General features: G+C 54.9%; 12 protein-coding genes and 1 non-coding gene across 13 annotated transcripts; 5 read left to right on the top strand and 8 right to left on the bottom strand.

The window, feature by feature from the left end:
* The first annotated feature begins 1,619 nt into the window (after window positions 1-1,619).
* Window positions 1,620-1,700, top strand: F5Z01DRAFT_t93. Its single transcript has one exon. It is a non-coding gene; the product is annotated as a tRNA-Trp (tRNA).
* Window positions 1,701-2,266: 566 nt separating this feature from the next.
* F5Z01DRAFT_628400 (uncharacterized protein) lies at window positions 2,267-4,183 on the top strand (the record flags this gene model as incomplete). Its single annotated transcript, XM_046261597.1, has 2 exons — window positions 2,267-2,914; window positions 3,644-4,183. The coding sequence occupies 2 exons, from the start codon at window positions 2,267-2,269 to the stop codon at window positions 4,181-4,183; spliced, it is 1,188 nt and encodes a 395-aa protein (XP_046114970.1).
* A 297-nt stretch (window positions 4,184-4,480) lies between these two features.
* Window positions 4,481-5,426, bottom strand: F5Z01DRAFT_628388 (nuclear pore complex assembly-domain-containing protein; the record flags this gene model as incomplete). The annotated part of the gene is made up of 2 exons (XM_046261596.1): window positions 4,481-5,223; window positions 5,273-5,426. 2 exons carry the CDS (start codon window positions 5,424-5,426, stop codon window positions 4,481-4,483), a joined length of 897 nt encoding a protein of 298 aa, XP_046114971.1.
* A 341-nt stretch (window positions 5,427-5,767) lies between these two features.
* On the top strand, window positions 5,768-10,483 carry F5Z01DRAFT_628341 (RecF/RecN/SMC; the record flags this gene model as incomplete). Its single annotated transcript, XM_046261592.1, has 3 exons — window positions 5,768-6,064; window positions 6,149-10,180; window positions 10,235-10,483. The coding sequence occupies 3 exons, from the start codon at window positions 5,768-5,770 to the stop codon at window positions 10,481-10,483; spliced, it is 4,578 nt and encodes a 1,525-aa protein (XP_046114972.1).
* An 809-nt stretch (window positions 10,484-11,292) lies between these two features.
* Window positions 11,293-12,263, bottom strand: F5Z01DRAFT_664481 (ribosomal protein S26e). The gene is made up of 5 exons (XM_046264106.1): window positions 12,171-12,263; window positions 12,082-12,115; window positions 11,826-11,953; window positions 11,667-11,769; window positions 11,293-11,514 (listed from the first exon to the last, which is right to left on the bottom strand). Exons 2-5 carry the CDS (start codon window positions 12,102-12,104, stop codon window positions 11,415-11,417), a joined length of 354 nt encoding a protein of 117 aa, XP_046114973.1. The 5' UTR covers window positions 12,105-12,115; window positions 12,171-12,263; the 3' UTR covers window positions 11,293-11,414.
* A 223-nt stretch (window positions 12,264-12,486) lies between these two features.
* On the top strand, window positions 12,487-13,503 carry F5Z01DRAFT_712949 (ubiquitin family-domain-containing protein). The gene is made up of 2 exons (XM_046266489.1): window positions 12,487-13,196; window positions 13,254-13,503. The coding sequence occupies exons 1-2, from the start codon at window positions 12,819-12,821 to the stop codon at window positions 13,338-13,340; spliced, it is 465 nt and encodes a 154-aa protein (XP_046114974.1). The 5' UTR covers window positions 12,487-12,818; the 3' UTR covers window positions 13,341-13,503.
* F5Z01DRAFT_664490 (uncharacterized protein) lies at window positions 13,504-14,348 on the bottom strand. Its single transcript, XM_046264107.1, has one exon. It carries the CDS (start codon window positions 13,998-14,000, stop codon window positions 13,737-13,739), a length of 264 nt encoding a protein of 87 aa, XP_046114975.1. The 5' UTR covers window positions 14,001-14,348; the 3' UTR covers window positions 13,504-13,736.
* On the bottom strand, window positions 14,348-16,127 carry F5Z01DRAFT_712952 (uncharacterized protein; the record flags this gene model as incomplete). Its single annotated transcript, XM_046266490.1, has 3 exons — window positions 15,816-16,127; window positions 14,641-15,763; window positions 14,348-14,584 (listed from the first exon to the last, which is right to left on the bottom strand). Coding segments are annotated over exons 1-3 (1,530 nt in total), but the record flags the coding sequence as incomplete, so codon positions are not given.
* Window positions 16,128-16,278: 151 nt separating this feature from the next.
* On the bottom strand, window positions 16,279-17,519 carry F5Z01DRAFT_628242 (family 18 glycoside hydrolase; the record flags this gene model as incomplete). The annotated part of the gene is made up of 2 exons (XM_046261585.1): window positions 16,279-17,326; window positions 17,371-17,519. 2 exons carry the CDS (start codon window positions 17,517-17,519, stop codon window positions 16,279-16,281), a joined length of 1,197 nt encoding a protein of 398 aa, XP_046114977.1.
* Window positions 17,520-18,408: 889 nt separating this feature from the next.
* Window positions 18,409-19,639, bottom strand: F5Z01DRAFT_330216 (uncharacterized protein). Its single transcript, XM_046259120.1, has one exon. It carries the CDS (start codon window positions 19,472-19,474, stop codon window positions 18,683-18,685), a length of 792 nt encoding a protein of 263 aa, XP_046114978.1. The 5' UTR covers window positions 19,475-19,639; the 3' UTR covers window positions 18,409-18,682.
* Window positions 19,640-20,126: 487 nt separating this feature from the next.
* On the bottom strand, window positions 20,127-22,239 carry F5Z01DRAFT_330694 (uncharacterized protein). Its single transcript, XM_046259124.1, has 3 exons — window positions 21,976-22,239; window positions 20,972-21,919; window positions 20,127-20,905 (listed from the first exon to the last, which is right to left on the bottom strand). Exons 1-3 carry the CDS (start codon window positions 22,006-22,008, stop codon window positions 20,207-20,209), a joined length of 1,680 nt encoding a protein of 559 aa, XP_046114979.1. The 5' UTR covers window positions 22,009-22,239; the 3' UTR covers window positions 20,127-20,206.
* F5Z01DRAFT_330630 (putative metallo-beta-lactamase domain protein) lies at window positions 22,074-23,515 on the top strand. Its single transcript, XM_046259122.1, has 2 exons — window positions 22,074-22,957; window positions 23,021-23,515. Exons 1-2 carry the CDS (start codon window positions 22,471-22,473, stop codon window positions 23,455-23,457), a joined length of 924 nt encoding a protein of 307 aa, XP_046114980.1. The 5' UTR covers window positions 22,074-22,470; the 3' UTR covers window positions 23,458-23,515.
* Window positions 23,492-25,698, bottom strand: F5Z01DRAFT_664502 (uncharacterized protein). The gene has a single exon (XM_046264108.1). The coding sequence runs from the start codon at window positions 25,544-25,546 to the stop codon at window positions 23,573-23,575; it is 1,974 nt and encodes a 657-aa protein (XP_046114981.1). The 5' UTR covers window positions 25,547-25,698; the 3' UTR covers window positions 23,492-23,572.
* Window positions 25,699-25,750: the final 52 nt, after the last annotated feature.

Raw genomic sequence — 25,750 nt, forward strand, 5'->3', positions numbered from 1 at the left:
GCTGGCTGGGAGGCTGTATCCATCTCTTTCTGTCATGGCATCCCAAGATCATTGATCTCACCTCCCAAGCACCGCACGCATGATTCATGTTGGCTGCGTGTAAGAATGTGATTAACTGGTCTGTCCTCCACATTCTACCACACCGGACCGACTAGCCAAAACGATACTGATCCCGCTGCCCCTAAAGGATGATGCGCTGGGCTAAGGGTAAACGACTGGGTGCTGATCCCGCTGCCCCTAGAGGATGATGCGCTAGGCCACGAACCAAGTTGCATCACAAGGTGCGAGACATGTATGAAATGAATTCCACTCACGCCCGACATTTTCAATGATTCCACTGCAATATCTTGTATGCTGAGGAGGTATTCTGTGTTAGTTTGAGACCGTTTTGTGAGTGCGTGGTGTGGCTGTCTTGTGATCTCAAGTTTGTTGGTGCACGGGTTATTGATGAAGTTGTGAAATCGAAATCAGGATAACATACCCACAGCAATTACATACCACTGAATAACTAGCCCCAAGGAAATAACGTGACTGCAAAGATCAGAGCACCAGTATACCACCCACCATTAAGGCAACGGAGATCAGTTGAGAGTTATGTGACGCTTATATGGCCACATGAACGGCTTCTATGGACCTGAAAGTGCCTCGATAAATAAGCGATCACTGATTAGCCGAGAACACCCATGACAGTAGCCGAATAGATTCAAGTCTGGACCGATAACGCTGATTATTTGAAGTGAGAAACGTTGATTTCCGCTTGCCGAAACCCGCGCGTTTATCTGCTCGATCTGGGCTTCACTACCTTACTATACCCAAGGGGATGCGCAACCCACCGGCAGCCATCCAGCCAAGTATTCGCTCCCGTAACATGCACTATACTCGTCAAATTATTGGAATGTCTGGGCTGAGATATTTACCATCCAATATCTAAAGAAAACAGTGCATCAATAACCTGCAAGCACAAAAGGTTCTTTATTAGATTCTATAGCCTTTTGTTCGGGTTCTCCGAGTAAGCTATGAATCCGTCCTGGACCCATGATTCACCCGCCATGCCGGCACCAATTTTCGCCCATGTTCACGGCACGAATCGTGTCTGTTTCGGGGATTCAGAGGCAAAGTGTCTGCGAGCCATGTAAAGACTTTGTACCAGATATGTCTAACAAGTCCATACATGTAGACTGAAGCGCCCGTCCCTTTCCCCTGGACAACACTGCACGTGTTTCCGGACTTGGAGCAGTGCCAGGGTGAATGCTTTCGGATAGGAGCAACGCGAACAGGATGCTATAATACTAGACTGATATTCTGGATCGGTCTATTACTGAGAGACAGCGACTGCCACGCGGACGTCGTCGATCACTGTCCGCCATGTCAACAGAGCTCGCCAGGATGGAGAATGAAAGAGCCGTGGCACAAGCTCGACTATGCTGAGTGTTTCCATTCACTGAGATCTTTTTGAGCTTATCCATTGACATCTATCCGCAGTCGCTTCCATTTTCAAGGGCTACCTATATGTGTGCTGTGTTTTCGATTTCTAGACTCCATAAAGGGGCACGAAATTATCATTGCAGCTCTCCACGTCTCTCCCTGTATAGTGCTCAAAATCATTATGTCTTACATCTGGAGCTTTGGCGCAGCGGTAGCGCGTGTGATTCCAGATCGGAAATTCCACAAGGTCATCGGTTCAAATCCGATAAGCTTCATTCCGGATATTACTTTTGCCACACCATCCATCACACGACTAATTCTTTTTGAATGCCTTTTGTCCTTTCGATTGAATCAATTCTACGAGATGATTGTCTGTTCTTGCTGTATTATTGTCCATGACCCCTTTTTATTGGTTATTTGTTCATCAGAGTTGGAGACTCGTGGAATCAGCTTACTTCCCTTTTCCCAAGGCAACTTCGAGGTCTGTGGGAACCTGGACCTTTCCCATCACTACGAAACAAATATCTATTCATCCATGCCGTAAGCCCGGCATAGGCAATCTTTCCGCCATCTGTGATAGGATGGCGCCTGATGCATCCTTGGGCTGACTAGACTCAGCTGCGTGTGGATATTGTGTTCAGCCGCAAAGCGGTAACACCTCGTCGGGCGAACACTTGGCCTGCGATTCCGCATTTCATGTATGCAGAAGCAGCCACATCTGCGAGGCCTCCTGGTAGGAGCACAGTAGATATCATGGGCCCGGGCGCGCTCTCCAGACCCCTCAGGTGTCCCTGGCTGTCATCTTCCCTCGCCCTGTCCAGGAAGACGCAACCCAGCAGCCATGCCCTTTGACTTTCAGAAATACGACGAAAAGTGCCGTGGGCTCACGCCAGAGGAGCTACAGAGAGAATGGCAGCACTACACACGTCTGATCACCGGCGCTGCGACTTCCACCACCGTCTCTGGGCTGGCTATTCCTCTAACAGCCGGAGTCTCAACCATAGGCGTAGCATTAGCCGCTCCTGCAATCCACAATGCCCGGAAGAAGCGGGAAATCATTGAGAGGCATCTCACCAGGCACTCAGCGTCCCACGTAACACGCAAGCGAGACGTCCTCAGCGGCGTGGCGGTCAGCGGGACCATTGGCGTCATGACGCTTGGTGTCGCCTCAATGGGGGCAGATACTATTGCCGCACATGGCGCAGAGCATGGTATATCTGCGATTATTGAGAATGAAACGGCAGTCAAGGTCGTCACGCACGCGGCGCTCGACGGCGCTGGACTCGGAGTCGAACATGTGCATACGAACCACGTCAGGAGAAAGGAGGCACAGAAAGCTTTCCAGGCTGCCGGTGTCTTCCAGGCTGTGCAGGGTGCTAAAGCAGCAGAGGCGGGTTATCCAATGCAGCCGTACAACCCCCAGGCATGGGCCGCAGGCTCGAGCTCTCGACTTTCGATTGCTTCTCCTCCCCCAGCGTACAACTCAGGGGTACCCAGCGGTAGCGCATCGCTTCACATGAGCCCTCCTTCATACAATCAGCCGGCTGCTCAGTTTCACGGGCGAATGGACTCCAAAGCTGGACCATGGACAGATCAATATCAGGCCGAGGCGGAATCAGCCGCCCAGTGTCAGATGCCACATCAACAGCCAGCAGCCAGTCATGCCAATTCTCCCAGTATCTTCGACATGAGTGATGTTTCGAGTTCGTTGCCAGGATGGGATGCCAATCATGATCAGAAAACTGTAACAACGCAACAAGGGGGCAGATGTACATCGTCTTCTACCGGAGCTACGCAAGTTTCCGCGCTTTCTCAGTCAAGTGTCGCTTCATACAGTGTCTTCAGCGTGGAACTCCCAGCGGAACCTATACGATCCTCAACCTCGTCACTACCGAGGCCTGAATCGACAATCCCACAGCCATATCTCTCACCTCAGATGCAAGTGCACATACCGACGCCACAAACACGAGCCCAGACGCCTGCGGCGAGTATCGCAACCGATAACACCGGCTTCCCTCCACCACCCGCTCTCCTCATAGCTCATCAGCACTACCAGCCTCACAGCCAGAGCCCGCCAACAACGCCACCAGAGCTTGTTCAGAGCCATGAATACCCTTATGCGGCTTCGTCAGCAACCACGCCAGCTCAGATTTCACCACCGACACCACACAGGCTGTCCATCGTTCAGACCATGCCCTCCTACAGCCCACCTACACAGTACGCCCCGATGCCGCAATCAGCGCCCTACTTTCATCCACCTCCACAAAGTACCGCCGGGCCATCCATGCCGTACTTTGCTCCTCCTCCAAGTGTGCCTCTGTCACCTGCGCCGACCAAGTCCCGCAATGTCACCCGGCCGTTAAGCCAGTTGTATCACAGGACACTACAAAAGGTTGCCTCACCCCCGATGAGCCCGCCTTCTGCCCCAATGCAGCACGCACCAGGGCTAAATATGCAGCCCTACCAGCCTATGCCCGTGGAACCGACGTACGACGCCGTTCCGGTCCCGCAAAGCTACTATGACAAGCGTCCGCTGTCACAGGTGCTTCCACCAACACCAATGTCTTTGCCTAACTCTCCCGTGCCAGTTCAGCAGCAGCAGCACTACTCTGGTGCAAGTTACTTTCCTCAGACATCCTCACCTTATCAACCTGGATACTCGAGTCAGCCACGACATCCTCCGCCTGGCACTGCGGCTTACCAGGCGCAGTATACAGCTCCTGTCACCGATGCGCCATGGCAAGGCTACCAGCGTTGATGGTGTCCGAGGAGACGAAGACACGACACTATCATGATTTGATAACTTTGCAAGCCTCGGCGTTTACTTTGGTCATCTTGAAAGACTGCGCAGAAGCGAGAGAAACCTGAAAGGCATTGGCAAAGATCCACAGGGTTCACAAAAAGATTCTGCCAGCATATAGTAAGCACCGCTTATTAAAGGGCCCAGGAAATAGATTATTACCCAGTCTCAGATAAACGGTCAAATGATGCGAATACATTGAAGTCCATTTGGTATGCCAACGCCATTGCTATGCTGGGGGAAAACACGTGCCGCTTACTGGCCATCTGTTCCCTGCCGAATCCCCTCAAAGATTGGTCCCCAGGACCCCGAGTTGCCTCGCATTTCCTTGATCTCATCAAATCTGTTGTCTGCAATCTTGCGCACAAGGAGTGTGTCCTTTGACTTTTTGATATTCTTGCCGTCTCCGTGCCGCAAGTATTCTTCAAACCACGCCTCTTCCTCTGCCGTGAATGGCAGAAACGCAGCATCTTCCACCCCGGCGTTCTGGTTGTCGCCGAGAGCTAGCGAGATGAGGCGCTGGAAAAGTGTCTCCCGGATGTACTCGGGTTGGGTACGCGAGAAGAAGAGTGCCTCGGTGGCGTCGTTGCGAGCCATTGCTTCGAACAGCAGCTCCAGTGCCGTCGACGTGCTCAAGATCGGCTGCACGGTGTAGTAGTACGACAATGCAAGCTGTTCTTCGCCGTTGCGAACGAGGGCGGTGATGATGTCGTCGGCGAAATCGGGGATCAGGGACGGATATGCAATGTATTCCAGCGCATCCTCAAACTCCTGCTGGTCCAGCTGCCACAGGCCTTTCATCAGGATCTGGTAGCTCTTGGGCAGACCAGAGTTGTTCGCAAAGTCTTCCGAGACGACGGCGCGCGTACTTGTTTTGTCGAAATCGAGGAGAATGTAGTAGAGAAGGGAGAGCTTGTAGTGCAGCGCCATGGAGGCTTCGCAGATCTGATGGTGAAGCTGGCGGAGCGCATTGTCTGTCTTGGGCGGGTAAGATTTGCCTAACAAAAGTCAGTCAATTGAAGATGAATTCGAAAACGGCGAGCTAACCCTTGGAGAATCCGAGCGCCTTGATCACGCGGTCGATGAAGAGTAGCCCATCGAAAGCTTTGCGCGATCCTTCAATCTCGCTCAGGAGCTCGCGATCGTAAGGCAGCGCACTGCCAGCAGGGAAGACCTGCTGAAAGTCTGTGTAGTCGAACATCTCCGACAAGGGCGGGCACACTTGGTTCTGTGGTTTAGAGAAGATCGGCTGCGTTGCGCGCGACAGCGAAATCGTCATGAGGACTGGACTGGAAGCTGTCGCGGATCCACGTGATTTCGTGGGGTGGCCGAAGTGGGGCTCTCTGTTGTTTACAGACCCCTGCCGAATTGGGACATATCCAAACACACTCATTCACCGCAAAGCAACCAGCGCGGGGCGCCGCCATTTCGCATCGACAAACCCGTTTTCCATTACAGCAACGACTAACTAGAGACGCGGTTGTTTTGTTGCACGGTTGCATTACAGGCAATCTCTGCCATTTACACATTCAGAAGCGCACAATGGCCTCCCGGACGCGACGCGCTACACGGCGCAATGCTGTGATCGACTCGGACGATGAGTCCTCACAGAACACGACCAAAATTCACGAAGACGAGGCCGAGGATTTTGAGCCAGACACATCAAACACATCCCGCAGATCGACTAGGAGCACGCGGAAAACATCAGCGGCAGCGCCTACACCTCCGCCCGCCGCAACGAAAACCACAGCGCGAGGTCGAGGGCGGCCAAAGAAGGCATCGCTAGCGGCGCCAACCCCCGAGCCTGAAACGCAAACAGAGGAATCAGCGCCAGATGAGGTGACTCAAGTGCTGGTATCGGAAACCTCTGCTTCGGACATGACCGGCGAAGTGGACGCTTCTGCGGTCAAACAGGAGGAGGAGTCTGAGGATGAGCTCTCTCAGGTCATATCGCCCCAGGCGACGCCAAAGAAGCGTCAAAGTACGAGCTCACGAGTTTCGACTGGACCGACCATTGCATTGGCGCCACCTACACCACAGAAGACTACGCCGCCTGATGCGCCTCCCAAGCTGAACGCGGTGCCGGCCACACCTCTAGCCGACATCACCAGCTCCAACAACCGATTTCGAGACGACCCACTGGCCACGATTCGAGGCAATCGATTCAACACAAGCATCATGGATCAGCCGCTAGACCTCATGATCAAGTCACGCACCCAAACAACCATACCCGTGGTGGAGGAAACTACCCCAAAGTCGCGCATTGTCTTGACGTATCTGATCTTGAACAACTTCAAGAGCTACGCTGGTCGTCAGGAAGTTGGCCCGTTCCATGCATCTTTCTCGTCTGTCGTTGGTCCCAATGGTTCCGGCAAGTCCAACGTCATTGACAGCTTGTTGTTCGTCTTTGGCTTCCGCGCCAGCAAGATGCGACAGGGCAAGATCTCGGCGCTTATTCACAATTCAGCTGAATACCCCAATCTGGACCATTGCGAAGTGGCTGTCCACTTCCAGGAAGTCATGGACCAGCCGGGCGGGGGGTCGGTGGTTATTCCCAACTCCGAGCTCATCATCTCGCGAAAGGCGTTCAAGAACAACTCAAGCAAATACTACATGAACGGCAAGGAATCCAACTTTACCGCCGTCACCACCTTGCTACGCGAGCGAGGCGTTGATCTCGATCACAAGCGTTTCCTCATCCTCCAGGGTGAGGTGGAGTCTATCGCCCAGATGAAGCCCAAGGCACCCAACGAACACGACGATGGTCTACTCGAGTATCTGGAGGATATCATCGGCACGTCCAAGTACAAGACTCCAATCGAGGAGTCGGCGACCGAGGTCGAGATGCTCAACGACATTTGCGCAGAGAAGAGCGGGCGTGTGCAGCACGTTGAGAAGGAGAAGAACAGTCTTGAGGACAAGAAGGACAAGGCACTAGGCTTCATGCGCGATGAGAATGAGTTGGCAGCAAAGCAATCGGCGCTATACCAGCTGTTCCGCCAGGAATGCCACGACAACATTGCTGTCACCCAGGAAGCCATCGGCCAAATGCAGGAGCAGCTCAGCGCCGAATTGGAGAAGCATCAGGGCGGCCAAGAACAGATCAAAGAGCTCGAAAAGCAGTACAACAAGGGCAGCAAGAGTTGCGAGACGCAGGAGAAGCAAACGCAAGCCTTGGTCAAGGAAATGTCCAAATTCGAGCAAGAGCGCGTCAAGTTTGACGAGAAGCGCAAGTTTCTCGCTGACAAGAAGAAAAAGCTCGAAAAGACGATTGCCAATGCCGAGCAATCGACCGCCGAAGCTGACGAGACCATCGAGCAATGCTCGGCCGACATTGAGACGAGGACGGCTGACGTGGAGGAGCTTGAGCAACAGATGGAGGCCGCTGAGGCCGAGCTCGCTACTATCCGCGAGAGCCTGAAAGGCAAGACGCAAGAGTTCTCGGATCAAATCGCAGCCAAGCAAAAGTCGCTCGAGCCTTGGACCGAGAAGATCAACCAGAAGCAATCAGCCATTGCCGTCGCCGAGAGCGAGCTCAACATTCTCCAAGAGAAGGCCAACGCAGGTGCTGTTGCTATTGAGGAACTCAAAGGCAAGATCTCTTCTGCCGAGGAGGCCAAGTCCAAATTGCGGGAGCAGCTGGAGCTTTGCGAGTCAGAAAAGGCTGAGCTTCTTGCGGAAGCTGAGAACTTGAAGTCGGAACTGAGCGTACTCGCGGAGCAAGAGCCCAAGATGCGCGCCAAGATTTCGAATGCCCGTCAGAAGGCGGATGAGGCCCGATCAAATCTATCAGGCATGCAAGCTCGCGGCAACGTCCTTACGGCTCTGATGCGGATGAAGGAGTCTGGCCGCATTGATGGCTTCCACGGTAGACTGGGCAATCTTGGCACCATTGACTCCAAGTACGATGTTGCGATCTCGACGGCATGCCCGGCCCTCGACAACTTTGTCACTGAGACTGTTGATGCCGGTCAACAGTGCATCGAGCACCTCCGCAAGAACAATCTTGGGCGAGGCAACTTTATATGTCTGGACAAGATGCGCAACCGCGATATGGGTGCTATGCAAACACCGGAGGATGCGCCCCGCTTGTTCGATTTGGTGACTCCCAAAGACAAGAAGTTCCAGCCCGCCTTTTACCATGCGCTGCAGGATACTCTGGTCGCAAATGACTTGGCCCAAGCAAACCGCATCGCCTATGGCGCCAAGCGATGGAGGGTTGTCACACTTGCTGGTGAGCTGATTGATAAATCAGGTACCATGTCTGGTGGCGGTTCTACTACCCGCAAGGGTCTCATGTCATCCAAGCAAACAGATGACATCTCCAAGGAGCAGGTAGTCAAGCTCGAGACTGATAGGGATGCCTGGGAAACCAAGTACCAGGAATTCCAAGAGTACCAGCGCGAGTGCGAGACCCGTCTGCGCGAAATCAACGAGAACGTGCCGCGGCTGGACACCAAGAAGCAAAAGATCGGTCTCGAGATGGAAAGCAACACTCGTAGCTTGGCCGACCTGCAAAGACGCGTCAAGGAGATTAGCAAGGAGCACCAGCCGTCGGCCTCTGACGACAGCCGCCAAGAGTCGTTGAAGAAGGACATTGTCAAACTCAACAGGGACATTGAGAAGCTCCATGGCGAGACGCAGAGCGTTGAAGACGAGATCAAGACGTTGCAAGACAAGATCATGGAGGTTGGCGGCGAGAAACTACGCGCCCAACGTGCCAAGGTGGACAGTATGAAAGAGGAGCTCGCACAGAACCAAGAAGAGATATCGAGCGCCGAGGTTCGCCGCGTCAAGGCTGAGAAGCAGAAGGTCAAGCTCGACAAGGACGCGACCAAGGCCAACAAGGAGCTTGCCACCGCCGACAACGATTTGGAACAGCTCGACCACGACGTCAACAACCAAGTAGAGAAGGCTGAGGAGCTCCGCGCGCGTGTGGAAGAGGCAGAGCAAGCCCTGGCGGCGACCAAAACGGAGCTCAAGGCCCTCAAGACCGAGCTCGATGAGAAGACAGCCGAGTTGAATGAGACTCGCGCACTCGAAATCGAGATGAAGAACAAGCTCGAGGAGAATCAGAAGGCTCTAACAGAGAACCATCGGCGCTTGAAATACTGGGACGAGAAGCTGTCCAAGCTGACCCTACATGACATCGAGGACTTGGTCGGCGGCGCAGAGGGCGCAAAGAGGAAGAAGGTCACCAAGAGCAAGAAGCCCAAGGTTGAGCAATCGGCAGCAGATGATGGAGATGTGGACATGGAAGATGGTTCGGTGAAAGAGGAAGACGAGGACGTTGATATGGCCGAAAGTGGCGACGACCGCAGCCAGACCCTAAACGACCAAACAGCCGACGAGGAGCAAGCGAAAGAAGGTGGCGAGGGCAGTGGTGAAGAAGAGGAGGGAGAAGAAGACGAGCCTATGCAAGACCTGCAGCAGTTGCCGCAGTACACGCCCGATGAGCTTGCCGACATGAGCAAGGAACAGCTCAAGGCTGAAATTGCGGTCCTCGAGGAGAAAACGCAAAATGTCAATGTCGATCTTGGTGTACTCGCCGAGTACCGCCGCCGTGTTGAAGAGTACGCCAGCCGAGCTTCTGACCTACAGGCCGCTGTTGACCAGCGCGACTCGGCGAAGAAGAGGTGCGACGACCTTCGCAGGTTGCGCCTTGAGGGCTTCATGGAGGGTCTGAGTGCTATCTCTCTGCGTCTCAAGGAGATGTACCAACTCATCACCATGGGCGGCAACGCGGAGCTCGAGCTTGTGGACAGTCTCGACCCGTTCAGCGAAGGTATCCAATTCAGTGTCATGCCTCCCAAGAAGAGCTGGAAGAACATCAGCAATCTATCAGGTGGCGAGAAAACGCTCAGCAGTCTCGCCCTTGTATTTGCGCTGCATCATTACAAGCCAACGCCGCTCTATGTCATGGACGAGATTGACGCGGCGCTCGATTTCCGAAACGTAAGTTACCCGACCCCCCTTGCCTCTTCTCAGCCAGGTACTGACATGGTCCAGGTCTCCATTGTGGCCAACTACATCAAGGAGAGGACGAAGAACGCTCAGTTCATTGTCATTTCGCTCCGCAACAACATGTTCGAGCTGGCTGCGCGCTTGATCGGCGTATACAAGGTCAACCACATGACGAAGAGTGTCGCTATTGAGAACCAGGATTACATCAACCGACCAGCGCCAGCACGGCCAGCACCCAGCACGCAACGGCCGCCGACGGCTGGAGGTGCGACGACAACGTTGGCAATGAGATGATAGATGAGGGACGGTGTCATGTATAAATCGCTTTCTGGGTATATAATTCTGATGATGAGGGAATGACCGGAATGATGGCCAACTGGATGGGTCCGTGTATAGGGTGTCGGAGTTTGTGCTGCTAGAATTGATGCTTCAGTCAATGGTTATAATTGGCGAGACGCTCTTAAAATACCTTGACTATTGATGTCTTTTGCATCAGAAACGCATAGCAGCGACAGCGGTAACGATAGTCAGGGGTTTGTGTACATGAACTTTACAATAGTGTTGCCGCATGGATGCCAAGTTCATGTGTAGCAAAAGCCAGCGCACAATTCAGCAGCGAAAGACAACAGTAACGCCAAACAGGATGGGCTATGTCTCTACGGGTCTTCGCTATGAGATCGTAGAATTGTTGGGCGTTTGCGTGTTGCAATGCAATGATCCTTGATCAAGCTTTGAGCTGGTCAATTTGATGTTCGCACCTTACCTTATGCAAGCACCAGACACGCGTGAACCACCGCGTTACATCCAGCTAATCAAATAGATGCAACCCAAGCGATCTCATCGTTGTAAGTTCCACTCAAATGAATTTTGCCGTCTACAGGGCGAGTTCCCTCCAGGCCGACGCGAACGGTCGTGAAAACTTAACTTAGATGCGACTCTAGGGTAGTTCGATACTAGTTTGACGCAACGCATTGGCGCGTGTGTGTCTGTTGAACAAATTCAAGCGGTATGATTCTCGGGCCACCAAGCACGCGCGGGACACGTTCTTGTCATGTCACAGAACAACATTCATATACGCGGACAGCCTCACAGAAGACGAATTGTGGATGTACCATGTTTCATTTTACGCGCCAAACGCACACTGTTTGATGTGCCCCTATTTCCCAAGAGACCCAGTCGTAACTCATCACATCGAACACCAGCCATGCAGGAAGACAACCATCGCTTAAGCCTTGGGGGCGTTAGGGACAATCTTCTTGCCGTCCTTGTTGTAGCGGACGCGAGGAGGAGGGGCACGGTTGCGGCGGCCAGTGGTCGAGCGAACACTATTGTCCTGTCAGCGTCCTGTCGACGATACGTACCGCGGCTGGGCGAGCCAGCGCGACAAGGAGGGTGGGAGTGTGGCAGTACGACCAAGGCTCTTCTGAAAGGCATACGCCGAGGCGCAGTTGTCACACTCCCAGGAAAGACAACGTACCGGACAATCTTGCCATGAATGGCGCAAGAGACACAGTACTGCAGCTTCAGGTACATCTTGGGTACGGTGTACTCGGCAAAGACCGAGGCGTCCGAGATGTCACCTACAAGCCTGTTAGTCGCCATGATTGCAGAAGTAGTGGCAGAGGGAAGAACGCACGAATAGCAGCAGACTCAACCATGTTGCGGATGGTGAAGCGCTTGATTGCCTTATCCTTGGGCGTGCAGCGAGAGCAGTTGCTGCAGCGGATGGGCTTGACGTGGCCGCGGCCCTTCTTGTTGCGACCGCTGTAGATCTGTTAGTCCAGTGCTCAACTCATCGCGAAGAGTGCGTGCTCGCGATCTCGAGCAAAGGCGACGCTGCGTCGAGTATCGAGGGATTGTCGGTCGAGCGAGGCGTGGCAGGGCGAACGTACTTGTTCTTTCTCTTCTTGACCATCTTGGCTGTATCTGTGGTGCTGTTAGAGGGATGTGAGGAGGAGGTTCGACGGCGGAGCAAACATACTGAACTTGACTTGCTGTGAAGGGTTGAAAGTTGCAAAGAGGGATCGGCCCAGACGCACCAAAGTTCAATGGCTGCAAAATGTGGAGCTGCACCCGCTGCCACTGCGCGCACACAAAATTTCCCTTCCACATGGAGAGGCATTTGCAGCGCAGACCGGAGAACCCTACTCACGTGATGCTGACAAAGGCGGCTCGTTCGCGCGCGAAAATGTGCGTGCCAGGCCAGCCCACTCTAGCCCTGCTGAATTTGCCCAGGGCTTGGGCCACGCCACGTCGAGTCAAGGACCACCACTGGAGAAAAGACCGCCCCCAGTCTTCCCTCTTCCCAACCGCATCGCCAAAAGAACATCTGAAGCTTGCTTAGGAAGACACATTGTCGAGGTATGTCTGCACGATGTCTCTTGGTTTGATCATCATCATCATCACTGTCTTTGTTTGATTTTCGTTTCCATCCACCGACGACGGCGCCGCCACGCCTTGATCCATGCGTTCCAGCGACGCCGTCCGTCGTGCGATCCCCTCTATGCACGCGAAGCATAACGGGGCGAATGATGGACGATGATGATGATGATGATGATCATCCAAGCAGACTTCGCCCTCATTTCACTATACGCCCGCGACAGCATGCTAATCGAGATAGCTAGGCAAGATGCAGATTTTCGTCAAGACCCTGACGGGCAAGACCATCACCCTTGAGGTCGAGTCCAGCGACACCATTGACAATGTCAAGTCCAAGATCCAGGACAAGGAGGGCATCCCCCCTGACCAGCAGCGCCTGATCTTCGCCGGAAAGCAGCTCGAGGACGGCCGCACCCTGTCCGACTACAACATCCAGAAGGAGTCCACCCTCCACCTGGTCCTCCGCCTCCGTGGTGGTATGGCCAAGAAGCGCAAGAAGAAGGTCTACACCACCCCTAAGAAGATCAAGCACAAGCGCAAGAAGAACAAGCTGGCTGTGCTCAAGTACTACAAGGTCGGCAACGACGGCAGCATTGAGCGCCTCCGCCGCGAGTGCCCCGCTGACACTGTGAGTTTTTCCCGGACAATGGTGTTCTTTCTGCTACAGTCGCTAATATCCTGACAGTGCGGCGCTGGTGTCTTCATGGCCTCCATGCCCGACCGCCAGTACTGTGGCCGCTGCCACCTCACCTACATCGTCGACAAGCAATAGACGATTTCTGCGAGGAATGGCGTGCGGATGATTTAAACATGAGGGATGGATGGGTTAGTTAGGGCGTGGGATGCTGTACGTCCCGGGCAAGTCATTTCGGCGTTGATGTAGCATAGAGCACATCGGACATGACATTCAAAAAATGATGACCTTTCACCTGTGCTTGCTAGATGTCTGATCCTCCTTTGCCATTCCAGGATGCCGTGCTCGTGTCTATGTGCCCTTTGTTCCTTCAGGAGACGAGCTGCCGATCATACGCTGCAGGATCACCTCATGCATCCAGGGACAACAGGGACAACGAATGTAGATCTTTGCGCGCAGTGTCAGTTTTAACTTTCCGCAACGAGGCAGCTGGTTCACTGTTGTTCAACCCAAAGGAGACATCATACCATTTATTCATCGCCGTGCAGACACAATAATTACCGCAGGTATTACCACCGCGCTCAGCTGAATCCAGACAATATCGTCATGCCCACATGTCATCAATGGCAAGAGTGAAGTAATAAGAAGAATTGAATTTGCCATTTCTCGAGAACGCCGTAGATATCCCTCCATCCACACCGTGGTATGTTCACAGAGTAAACTCAAAACACCCCAAACTCCAGAGCCAGATGGGAAAAGCAAGATATGAAAAGGAGACAACAAGATAAGAAGCATCATCGGTTGGCTTTGGCCTTGGCCTACTGCCCAAGCCCGGCAGTGTTCAACGAGGCAGCCTTGCGCTTGCGCGCCCTGAACACCTCAGTTGCGTCGATGAGCAAGCCTTTTGCCTTCTCGAGGACGCTGGCAGATGGTGATGGTTCCTGGGCGGGAGAGAAGGCCTTTGTCAAAGCTGGCGGCAGCGGTACAGCAGATGGCACCCCGTAAGTCGACGGGGTGGATCGCTTTGCCTTGATCTTCTTCTGACGTGGCAAAGCAACAATACTGTCGTCGTCCGCCAAAGAGGGCACCGGAAGCTGCTTGCCCCCAGCCAAAGCCAAGTCGGACGAGGCCTTCTAGGCGTCCGCAGACTTGGACTTCTTCTTCTTCTTCTTCTTTTCCTCGCCATCCACCTCCATGGGTGTGGCGGTCTCCTCGTCCTCTTGCAGCTTGCGCTTCTTGTCCTTCTTGTCCTTCTTTTCTTTCTTGTCCTTCTTGTCCTTCTTGGACTTCTTCTCGGTGATGACCTGAACATCATCGGCATCCTCCATCTCCTCATCGAGATCGGCGCCCTCTGCCAGATCACCAAGAGACTCCACGCCGGACTGCGAATCGTTAGCTGCTGGACATATGCCATCTGCCCAAAAGGGGTACTACTCACCATGACATCCACGTTCTTGGCCGGGCGCTTGCCGGTGGCGTAGAACTGTAGGCGATCCTCAATCTGCTGCTTCAGGGCCTTGCCCCACTTGGTCGAGGGCTCATCCGCAAAGAAGTCGATACGACAGGCGATGCTGCACTTGTTGGCGAGGTAGCGCGAGATGCGGCCCTTGTCGCGTGTCGAGGCGCGGCCGATGAAGGTGCTGTGGAAGATGAGACCGTACTTGGGGGTGTTGCTCTTGGCCTTGAGCGCGCGGAAGAGCGCCTTCTCGGCACCCAGGATCTGCAGCGTCGAGGCCGGCATCTTGGCCAGGTTGCTGAGACCCTGCGCGGCCTCGATGAGACGGGCGGCCACCATGGTGCCGACGAGCATCTGCAGGTTGGGGGCGACGTTGTCGAGGACACGCTCGAGGTTCAGGGCGGTCTGCTTGCGGAGGCTGAAGGCGCCGTTGAGGGGCTTGATGAGGGCGTCGACCATGTCGTGGTCGTCGACGGAGATGTCCATGCCCATGGAGACCTTGGCGGCGTCAATGATGGCCTGGGCCTTCTCACCGTCCTCGCCGACAATGGCGGCAATGTCGTGCAGGCGGTCATCGGTCAACGTGCGCTTGTCGCGGATCTCCTTGACGAGCGAGGCGTATGTGAAGTTGTCGGGCTCAATCTTGTTGAGCTCGGGGAAGTGCCAGCCGTACCACTCGCGGAGGCGCATGTAGTTGGTGTTGTTGCTCTTGTCGAGCAGCTCGACGGTCTTGATGGCCTCAATGATGCTTCGGTCATTGCGCTTGGGGTCGAACATGATCCTGCCACGCGAGTAGGCATGACCAAGACCACGGCCAGCGGCCAGGAGGTCCTCGGCCGTCAGGTCGGGGATGAGCTTGGCGGCGTGGACACGGATGCCACGGAGAAGCTCGGCGACAATGTCGGAGGTGTCAGCGGTCTGGCAGACGACACCGGGGAAGGCAGCCTTGATGGCACCAGCCAGGTTCTTCTCGGAGACACCGAGGCTGATCTGGGTCTTCTTGCCGCTCGCCTTGGGGAGGTTGAGCTCGAGAACCTCGCGGAGGTAGTCGGGCAGCTGGCCCTCGGAGATTTCGTTGACGTTCTCAAGAGCTTCCTTCTGGCCACTGGAGGGTTTCTGTTAGTAGCTGTTCCGGTCCCGTGTACCGCGCAACCTACCGGAATGGGCTGAAGTTCTGCAGAGTCACCATCTTGCCAAACTTGGCGAGGTCATTGGCCGCCTCCTGGCCTTCCTTGGACTTGAGCCCCACGACATCGGCCTGGTGGACGACCTTGAAGAGTGAATAGCCCACTGGCGCCTCAAAGAGGGCGTACTCGACTTCGGACATGATTGCGGTGTTTGATCCCTCTCTCGTGGTGGGCGATTGCGCACTGAGTGGTTCCTTGGCGGCGAGGAGAGGAATTGATCGGGGGGTGGGTGGATGGGAGATGATGGGAAACTGGGTGTCAGGCGTCGTGGTCTTCGCCCGTAAACTTTTTTTGCGAAGAGGCCGAAATTTTCGAGTCGGGCGGCGGCTCCACATTGATTGGAGGAGGTCACGTGTGTGGGGTCTCATCACCTTGAGTCGCAGCTCTCTAAGATTCACTAAGTTCATGTTTATTTTCGACTAGAAGACCTCGTTCAACTGCTCGGAAAGCCCTCGCGGAGATTATCAAACGATGACTGCGGGTAGTTGATGCAGTTGTCCTGCTTCAGCAGTGCTTGTGGTCCACCAAACGTGCGCACCACCGTCCCAATCAGACTCTCGTCGCCAGTCTTGTCCGAGCTGCTCTCCCACCACATGGCGCCGCCTAGGCCACGATCCATGAGAAACTGTGTCTTGATCTGGGCCATCTGGGGCGTGTCGTACGTGACAAGCTTGCGCTGGTCTTGGCTGAAGCAGTACGTCGCGCCAGCCGCCTGGTCGTAGATCTCCTGCGACCCAGGAAGAGGCAGCTTCTTGTAGTCGTGCACGCCTTGCTCCCACGTACCCTCGCCCACGCCTTGGAAGGGCTGACCCAGACCGCCAGTGTTTTCAAAGGCGCGGCCGTACAGTGGCATACCCAAAACGAGCTTGTCGGGCCGCACTCCACTGCGAAGGTAATGATCCAGAGCAGCCGCTGTGGAGAATGGTGTCGACGCAGGGTTGTCTGGGCTCGGGAACAGGTTCGCCTGGTGACCGCTGACCGAGTCCCAGGATCCAGCGTAATCATATGCCATGAGGTTCCAGAAGTCGAGATACTGGTCCATCCCAGGGATATCCATCTTTGTAAAGTTCTGCGCACCAGCCGGGCAGGCCACAGTGAGCTCGTAGTGGTGGCCGCCACCGACCTCTTGCGAGTAGCGGTCCAGCTCCCTCCTCGTTTCGGCGAGCAGCTCGACAAAGTTGCGCGCCTCGTCTGCGTTCTGGGGGTACTCCCAATCAATGTCCAGCCCGTCAAAACCGTACTTTTTGACCAGTTCGACACCCGACTTGGCGAACGCGGAGCGGCCCTGCGGCGTGCTGGCGGGTGCACGGAAGTTGGCGCTGTAGGTCCACCCACCGATGGACAGGAGCACCTTGAGGTTACGGTTGCGGCGCTTCAGTAAGTGAAGCTGCTTCATACACCCGTACATGTTGTTGCCAGTGTCGTTCCACGAGTCGCCCTCGTAGTGGATGCCTACGTCGGCCCATTCATCGGTCATGTGGCTGCCAGGTCAGTGCGATTTCATGAAGGCCACTGCAAAACTTACACCTCGCCGCTATCGGGTCGGACATTTGCAAAGGAGTAGAGAATGTGGGTGAGGTTCTCGACGGGAAGGTCCTGGGGTGTGTGCTTTCGTCCATAGACAGCCCAGTTGACAAAGTAGGCTACCGTGCGGTAACCTTGATGACCACCCATGCTGACTTCTGTATGTGTATTTGTATCGAACAATCGATGTACAATGGCGAAAATGAGAACCAGGAACGCGCACAGTGAACTTATACACCCAAAGGATAGCTGCCTGCCGCGCCTGCGGTCTGACGTAGGGACCTTTTCAGGATTCACGGTGTCGACAGGATGATGCTCTGGGGGCGCATGCTTCGGCTTTGCTCATAAATAACCTTGGAATGAGCCTGGATGTGGATGTGATGGATAGCAGTCGTCGTCAGCTGGAGGGGGAGCGGATGGCTGTGGTTGTTGTCATTGGCCTCATGTGTGCATGCGCCTTGCTGGCATTGACGCATGTGGCGGTGCAGCGTGGCGTTCAACAGGAGAGGTGTCATTGTCAGGATAACGCAGTCTACAGAAATAACTCGAGAGGATGGAAGAAAACCATTCTCATTTGATAGTGAAGAAGCAAAATGCTGGCATTTTCTATCGTTGAGATTGTGGCCGTCAAGAAGTTGCGTCCGCTTCGATCATTGTAGCTACCCTGCGCCATCTTTCGAGTTTCGATTTGATGCTGCAACACCATACCTCCTTATTCTTGCTCAAAGCAAAAGAGATATATGGGATGGTTCCACATATCCATGACTTGAGGCCCTTCACAGGCTGTGTGTAGTGCTCGTAACTGCCGAACAGACGTCCCTCTAGATTCGCATGGGCTTAGTCGATTTGGATCTGAAGAGATGTGAAATATTGGCCAAAAAAGGGGGAACGCAATAGCTTGAATGTGCAAGAAGGCAAATATGGCGCCATGGAAATGTGAATATTTCATTTTGTGGGAATCAGTGTGGTCCAGGTCTGTCTGGACGCTTCAACGACAACTCTGAAGCTCATCAAGGGCAAGCTTGGTGGTTTTACGCGTCGATTACTGTCACCAGTCAGGGGCCCAGGTCGTACATTTTCGGTCACACCCCTCATCGGTGACCACGCTGCATCAGACGTCACAAGTTCGATCCTGTGCTTCGCAAACGTCGCTTGCTTGTGGCAGCCATGCGGTGTCACTTGGACCTGACGCCGGGGATTGTATGTCCCACCACACCGTAGCAAAACAACCTCTGAAGTCTAAACGAGTCTATGCGTCTATAAGCTGTCTATCGAAATGCCAATATATGCGTTGCCATGCAGATGTCTTTGCATCATGCCGCCTCAATCGCCTTTGGCTTGTCAAGCGTCCCTGCTTCAGCCGCGGCCTTCTCCTCAGCCCTCCTGTTCAGCAGCGCGAGGTACGTCTGCCACCCAATCGCGATGACCGCAGAGAACACGCTGCGGTGCTCAACGGGAACAAAGGTGAAACTAAAAGCCGTGACAATGGGCCAGAACCGACACGAGCTCACCCAGCTCGTCGGGACTGTGTTGACGATCCGTTCCACGACTTCGGCGGGCGTACACCCGGACAGCAGGGCCTGCATGCCGAAGAAGTACGAGTTGAACGTCGGCGCGAAGACAAACTGGCTGACGACAATCTTCGTGCCGAGCGACAACAGCCTCGAGGAGTAGTTGAAGTTGTGCGAGAGGAAGTTGAACCAGAGGTAGCTGGGAATGGCGGCGACACCGCCAATCACCAGACTCCTCGCCGTGCGCTTCGGGTCCAGGGGATCATCGCTGCCGATGCTCTGGGCGCTGATGTCGGATATACAGTAGATCACCAGCGCGCTGAAAAACTGAGTTGTCCAAGGACGGCGTCTCTGCGCACGAGCGTACGCCGTCGCAAGGGTCGTCAGAGGGCCGAGGCGCTGCCAGAGCGGTAGCTGACCGACGGTATTGGGCACTGGAATCGGCTGCTCAGTCTCAGGGGGCGGTTTGCCATGGTTCGAGGACTGGTGTCGTCGAGGGTGGGATCTCCACGCGCGCTGGAGGGGTGCTCGGCTGTAGGCTCGGAGGGTGACGGAACGTAGTGGGAGAGTCCCTTGCGCGAGAAGGGGGCGCATGATCGTGCGCGCAGGTATACGGAGTTGTCAGGGAGGGAGACGAGACAGCATCTCGAGAGGCAATGTCCAAGTGCACGAGCCCTCTTTGTTGTTGGTTCGAGTGGACGAGAGAGGAGTTGAATGCGGGTTGAATCGGTCAGGGGAGAGATAAGATAGCGAATATCCCCGACCGGTATTCAGAGCAGGAAGAGACTTGACACGGGGTTCGGCATTCGGATAAGAAAACAGTATCGTTATATGCATATGCTTGGTAACTTGAATACGTAGTAGATGCATGTCACGGTGTGGATGATCACTACCGAAACATGAACAAACCTCACCTCCACTTGCAAGTACCTCTAAGGCTGCCTGGAAACTCGCGACTGCAAGCCTGCGGCATTGACATGTCGGAGATCCTGGCCAGGACACAGCCAAGACGCTTTTGACACTACATCCTGGACTGACACAGGATGTGGTCTAGTACATCGCTCAGGTGAGGTCACGAGGGCCAAGGCGTGTTTGTGCATGGGCGCAACGCGCTGTGGGATATGCTGCCGTGACACTGTACCGAGGGGGGCTGCCGCGCTTGACATTACATTTACTCTGTCGCAGGGCAACCAACATGAAGTGCTGACGCGGGCAGCGCACACTTCATCTTTGACCGTCTATGAAAGCTAGGACAAGCTCTAGCATCTATACAGCGTTCTACCGTATTCTCAAGAGCAATTGACCATCCATCTCAAGATGGCCAACTCAGCGTATCGCCCCCCGTTGCTTCATCCGGAACAGATCCTTCGCTACAGACGCGACCTGCTCGTGCGAGATCGCAGCCGCCTTCCAGACGCGCGACCGTTCTTTCAAAGCCCCCATGTTCAGCCGCAGCAATTCCCGAAGCGCTTCGTGGTCCCCGTTGCCAGCAGGCATGAGCGCCCAGCGGCCCAGATGCACAATCGACGACAATGTGACCACGCACGTGAAGAAGTGCACGTGGGAGACGACCGAGTGGTGGCACATGACCATTCTGCTGATGGCGCGGGCGGACGTGATGGCGTGAAATGTGTGCATGTCCGAGGGCTGCGCGCCAATCTCCGCAGTCAGGGACATGCAGTGGTTGACTGTGATCGCTGGTAGCTTGTCTAGCTTGGCGTGTACCTCGTGTACCATGATGGAGATTGCGTGCCGCATCATCAGGGCTTGGAACATGATCTCGTCTGGCTGCCCGTCGTTTCGGAGGGCATCGCGCTTGTTCGCTGGTAGACTCAGTGACCAGGACGCGAGACGTGCTTCCGTCTGCGTCCCGTCGTCTAGGTGGTCGATTGATCGCGATTTGCGCAGGAAGAAGCCGAGGGTGTGGGCGGACAGAATCAGGTACGCAAACGAGGAGAAGGCAAGCTCCTCTGTGGCGAAGCCCCGAGCTTCAAGGTCGTCAAAGGATAGCGGGTCGGGGATGTCCTATGGGAGAATGTTAGCAAGGCGCCCTATTCGCTGGCAACCAACGGAGTATTCAAGATCACGTACTCCGGAAAGATACTGATCCTCCTCGCAAGGAAGTCCAACATCGCTGGCCACATTGCACAGCGCAAAGTCGGTCCTGCGATGGGCTGCGGTCACCATAGCCTCGGTGCTGTACAAGCTCCACCACGTCCGTCTCCAGCTCTCTTCGAGGATCGGAACGCCTCGGCCATGGAGGGACGCGAACGATGCACGATGCAGGCCAATTTCTATTGCGAGTTGCTCCGCATTTTCCAGCACTTCCCGTGCCTTGCGCTGATCTGCGTTTCCGTCGAGGCCCACAAGAAGGAGAAGCATTGCCTGGACGAGAAACCCGTCGCGCGGGGCCCTGGGGTCATATATCAGGTCGTGGGCCTGTTGGTAGAGCTCACTGCGTAGACGAGGCTGGACGTCTACGTACAGCGAGCCGATCCAACGCATGGCAGCAAGCACTGTGCGCATAGAGTCGTGCAAGTCCCTGAGCCGCAGAAGGTCATGGTGTGGCAGGACAAAGGGGTGAGCGGCAAAGGCATATCGATAGAACGAGGCCAAGTAGCGATCCGTTTCGACCATGGCACTTTCGGATGGCATGATAGAGACGTCTCCTGCCGCGAAGTCGATCTGCTTGCATGATTCGGTAGTGATGCTAGCAGGGTCAGGAAGCCAATTCATGTCGAACAATGGGGCGGTCGGCGGTGAAAGGTCCACGCCCAGGCTGTTGGACATGGACATGAGCTCGTCACTGCTGTCCTGCAGGGCCCACGGAGCGAATTCCGGGCAGCTATCGAAGCAAGATGCTGGGGAGACGTTGCTTCCTTGAAGGATGGCGTTCAAATCCTGATCTGTCGGAAACTCGGGCTGCTGTTGAGCATGTCGCCGTTTCCCCCGTTGCGAGGCGACGTAGAGGCACTCGGATTTCGATGCAGCGCAGCGACTGCATGGCTGCTCGCCGTCACATCTGACATGTCTAGTTCTCTGTGTGTTGTTCAGCCAAGATGGTCTTCAGGGGTTGCGAATGGAGATGAGCTTACACACGCTACGCAGGTCTTTGTCGGCTTGGTCATGTTGGAGAATTTCTGCTGTTAGGGTATCATGAAGAAGAAGTGGCTGAATGGCGAGGTTTTTGCGCTCTGACGCAAGATTTGCTACGGCCGCTATGGAAACTCGCTGACTTTCATTTATCGAGTCTACGTGTTACTGCATGATTCATGCGTGATGTGTACATGGAGTGGACGGCGACCATTCTTTTGGTGTTTCGCCACCCCGCCGTATTAGTCGTTCGGGCTTTGACTTCGGCGACCTGAAGTCGTCGGCGATCTCCAACATGAACTTCGCCGGCTGGTCAAGATTCTGCTTGCTTTGCAATCGCAGTGAAAGTATAAAACTATGAGTAAGCGTAGTATAAGTAAAAGCATATTGAAGATCGACGACGGCATAGTATTGATCTAGTCATTGACCAACTCTGTTGTCTACTCCGGAGCCAAGCGACGCTCTGACCTACACAATCCAAGCCAAATCTGATAAAGATGGATCCCGCGCCACTAGTCCACAGCATCTTTGACAAGAGCACCGGCACCTGGCAGTATCTCGTGGCAGATCCAGCCACTCGGAATGCTGCCGTGATCGACTCTGTCCTCGACTTTGACCCGGCCACGCAGAAAGTGACGACAGACAACGCCGACGCCATCCTGCGTCTCATCGAGTCCAACAACTATCAAATCCAATGGATTCTTGAAACCCATATTCACGCGGACCATCTCACGGCAGCGGCCTACCTCCAAGGGCGCCTCGCTGGCCAACTGCAAGATGTGAAGCCGCGCATCGGCATCGGCAAGCGCATCACACAAGTCCAGAAACAATTCGCGGGCAAATATGATGTACCGTGGGACGAGTGCGAGGGTGTGTTTGACAAGATGTTTGACGATGACGAAGAGTTCCCCCTGGGGAATCTACAGGCACAAGCCATTCACCTTCCAGGCCACACGCCAGATTTGATGGGCTATGTCTTTGGAGGTAAGCGAGTCCTATGCTTGCGCGTTTGAAAGCAGTCTTGACAGCTAACTTTATCTTTGCCAGACAACGTCTTTTGCGGCGACTCTATTTTCCACGCCGACATTGGCACCGCGCGCTGCGATTTCCCAGGCGGCAGTGCGAAGCAGCTCTACCAGTCCGCGCAGAAACTACTCGCCATGGCCGATCACGTCAAGATCTGGACTGGCCACGACTACCCGAGCGGTGCGCGTCAACAAGAAGTTCCCTTCCTGACCACAAGTGAGCATCGAGATCGCAACAAGCATCTGGCCAACGACACGTCCGAGGAGCAATACGTTGCCGTGCGGGAGGGGAGAGATGCGCAAATGGCGGAACCTAGGTTGATTCATCAGGCTCTCCAGGTGAATATTCGAGGAGGCAGAATGCCAAAGGCGTCGTCGCAGAATGGTCTGCGGATGCTCCATGTCCCGCTCAAACTTGGGGCACTGGATGCTGGTAAAGGTTGTGGCTCTCTACTGTAATGACACTTGGGCTTCAATCCGCATACATGCTTAATTATCCTAGTCAAATATGCAGCCAGATTCTATGCGACATAAGAAAAGATCCAGAGTGAGTGTACACAAGACTCAGCCATCCTCAGACGTCAACCTCGTCCTCGTCGAGAAACCCCAGTCCAGAATCGTACCGTCTTCGTTTCCTCCCGCTACTCCGCCTGGCCAGCTTCCCCGACATCATCTTGCCTGGTATATCTGGCCCATCATCGCCCTTTTCAGACGTCAAGTCTTCGCTCATCCTCATGACGCGCTGCAGCTCGGCTTTCATGTTTTCCACGACACCCCGGAGGCTGTCATTCTCCGCCTCGGCAGTATCCCTCTCGACGCGGAGATCCTTGATGCGCTCATGCGCTTGCCTCAGGGAGGCATTGACACTGTCAATTTCCATGCGAAGCTCAGCGACACGTGCATCGCGCAAAGCGAGGGCTTGCCCTGAACGGCGGTTCACGGCGGAGAGGTGCTTCTGGTGACTTGCCTGGGAGACCTCTAGCTCGTCCTGCAACTCGGTCGCACGCTGTGTGGTTTCCTTGAGCTGGACCTCCAGGCTCTTGACCATCTCTTGACGTGCTAGATGCGTAGAATTGGCCTCGTTGGCATCCGATTCCATGCGCTCAATGAGCCGCTCAAGCTCAGAGATGTCGCGGATGTACTTATCGACTGCCCCCTTGAGACGATCATTGCCGATGTCCAGGTCGCGGATTTTGTTGTCTTTGGTAGTGATCTCGTTCCGCAAGTCATCCATGGCTGTCACTCGCGCGTCAAGCTGCTGTCGTAGGCTGAGCTCGATGGCATGGTACTCATCCACCGCCTCGTCGCTCTCCTTGACCTTGTGCGCCAGGGCGCGGAGCTGGTCCAGAATGAGATCGAGCACCTCGGCACCATGACAGCTGAGCGGCAGCGTAATTTCGCCGGGTGTGAGGTATTCTAGTTCGAGACGGGCAGAGCGGAACGCAGCCGAGAGAGTGGTGAGCATCTCGCTCGCATTCTGCCCTGGGAAGCCGAGTGTTGCAATGTTTGATTTGAGTTCTGTGAGCGCGGCCGTGCGGTCGGACAGCGTCTGGAGGATGTTGTTGACCTGCGCCTCAATTGTGTCAAGAGACGACACAGAGACATTCTCTCCAGAGGGATCCTCGAGGAGTCGCCGGTTGAGCCTGCCAACCACCGTCTTGTACGAGTCCAGTGTCCCCGTTAGCTTGCCGACTTCGCGCTTGAGCGAGTCAACCTCTTCTGCACGAGCTGCTAATTCTGGGTCGGGCATGGACGCTTGAACGCCGACATGGCTTGGTGCTCGCTGTACCGTCGGTGCGTGACGGAACCTTGACACAGTAGCTGGTGTGTCCGGGGCAAATGCCATGGGACTCGTGGCTGGGGGCGTCGGGAACGAAGCTCTTGCGCGGCGAGAAGGCGTGCTGCAGGCCAATTGGGCGACTGTCTCATTCCCAAACATGTCTTCATCCTCGTCGTGTTCTTCAAAGGAATCCCTGGCCGCCATCGTCCAGTCAAGCACCACTGTCTGCTCTTGATCTTGGGCCTGCTTGAGCTCACGCTCCAAGTCATCGACCTGGCGCTCCAGGTCCCAGACACGACTGGTGTCCACTATGATTGTGGCATTCTGAAGTTCGTGGATTTCCTGGTCGCGAGCGCGAAGCTGCTTCTGGAGGTTGTCGATCTTCGCTTTGGCGCTTGAGGCTGTTCGCTGATACTTGGTGTCGAGCTTGTCAATCGCGGTTCGAAGGGCAGAGCGTCGCTGACGGCGCTCGACCCTGCCATCAAGTACCTGTCGTAGCGGCTGCGGCTGCGGCGCGCTGTGCTGGTAGGGCACTGGTGCTGATGAACGGCGATGACTGCTGGGTGTGTTCATGAGGGCCGTGCGTCGCAGCATTGGCGTCAGGCCACTCGACAAGCCTGGTTCGGGGAACCGAGCTTTTCGCTTGCAGTTGCTGCGCCTGGGTGTTTTCATCTCAGGTAGTGTGTCAGGCTCGCTCTTCACGCGAACACCGCAGCTCTTGCGGCGTTCACGTCTCACTGCGATGGGCCTGTCGTCGTGCTCGTCCATGATGATGACCACAATCTGTTTTGGACGTAAAAAAGGACCCAGATTAAAGAGGAAGAAGATGTTCAAAGGCAACTAGGATTGGGACCGCTCAAGATGTAAACAAGACCCGCTCGAGTCGGCAGCGTGATGGACGACCGCGTCTTGACCGTGAATTGAAGGCAGCAATGCTCGTCTGCCTGCCTGTTGCTTATCGCGTCGTGTTGA

Source organism: Emericellopsis atlantica, assembly GCF_019669845.1.
Source record: "Emericellopsis atlantica unplaced genomic scaffold F5Z01scaffold_30, whole genome shotgun sequence".
NCBI lineage: Eukaryota > Fungi > Ascomycota > Sordariomycetes > Hypocreales > Bionectriaceae > Emericellopsis > Emericellopsis atlantica.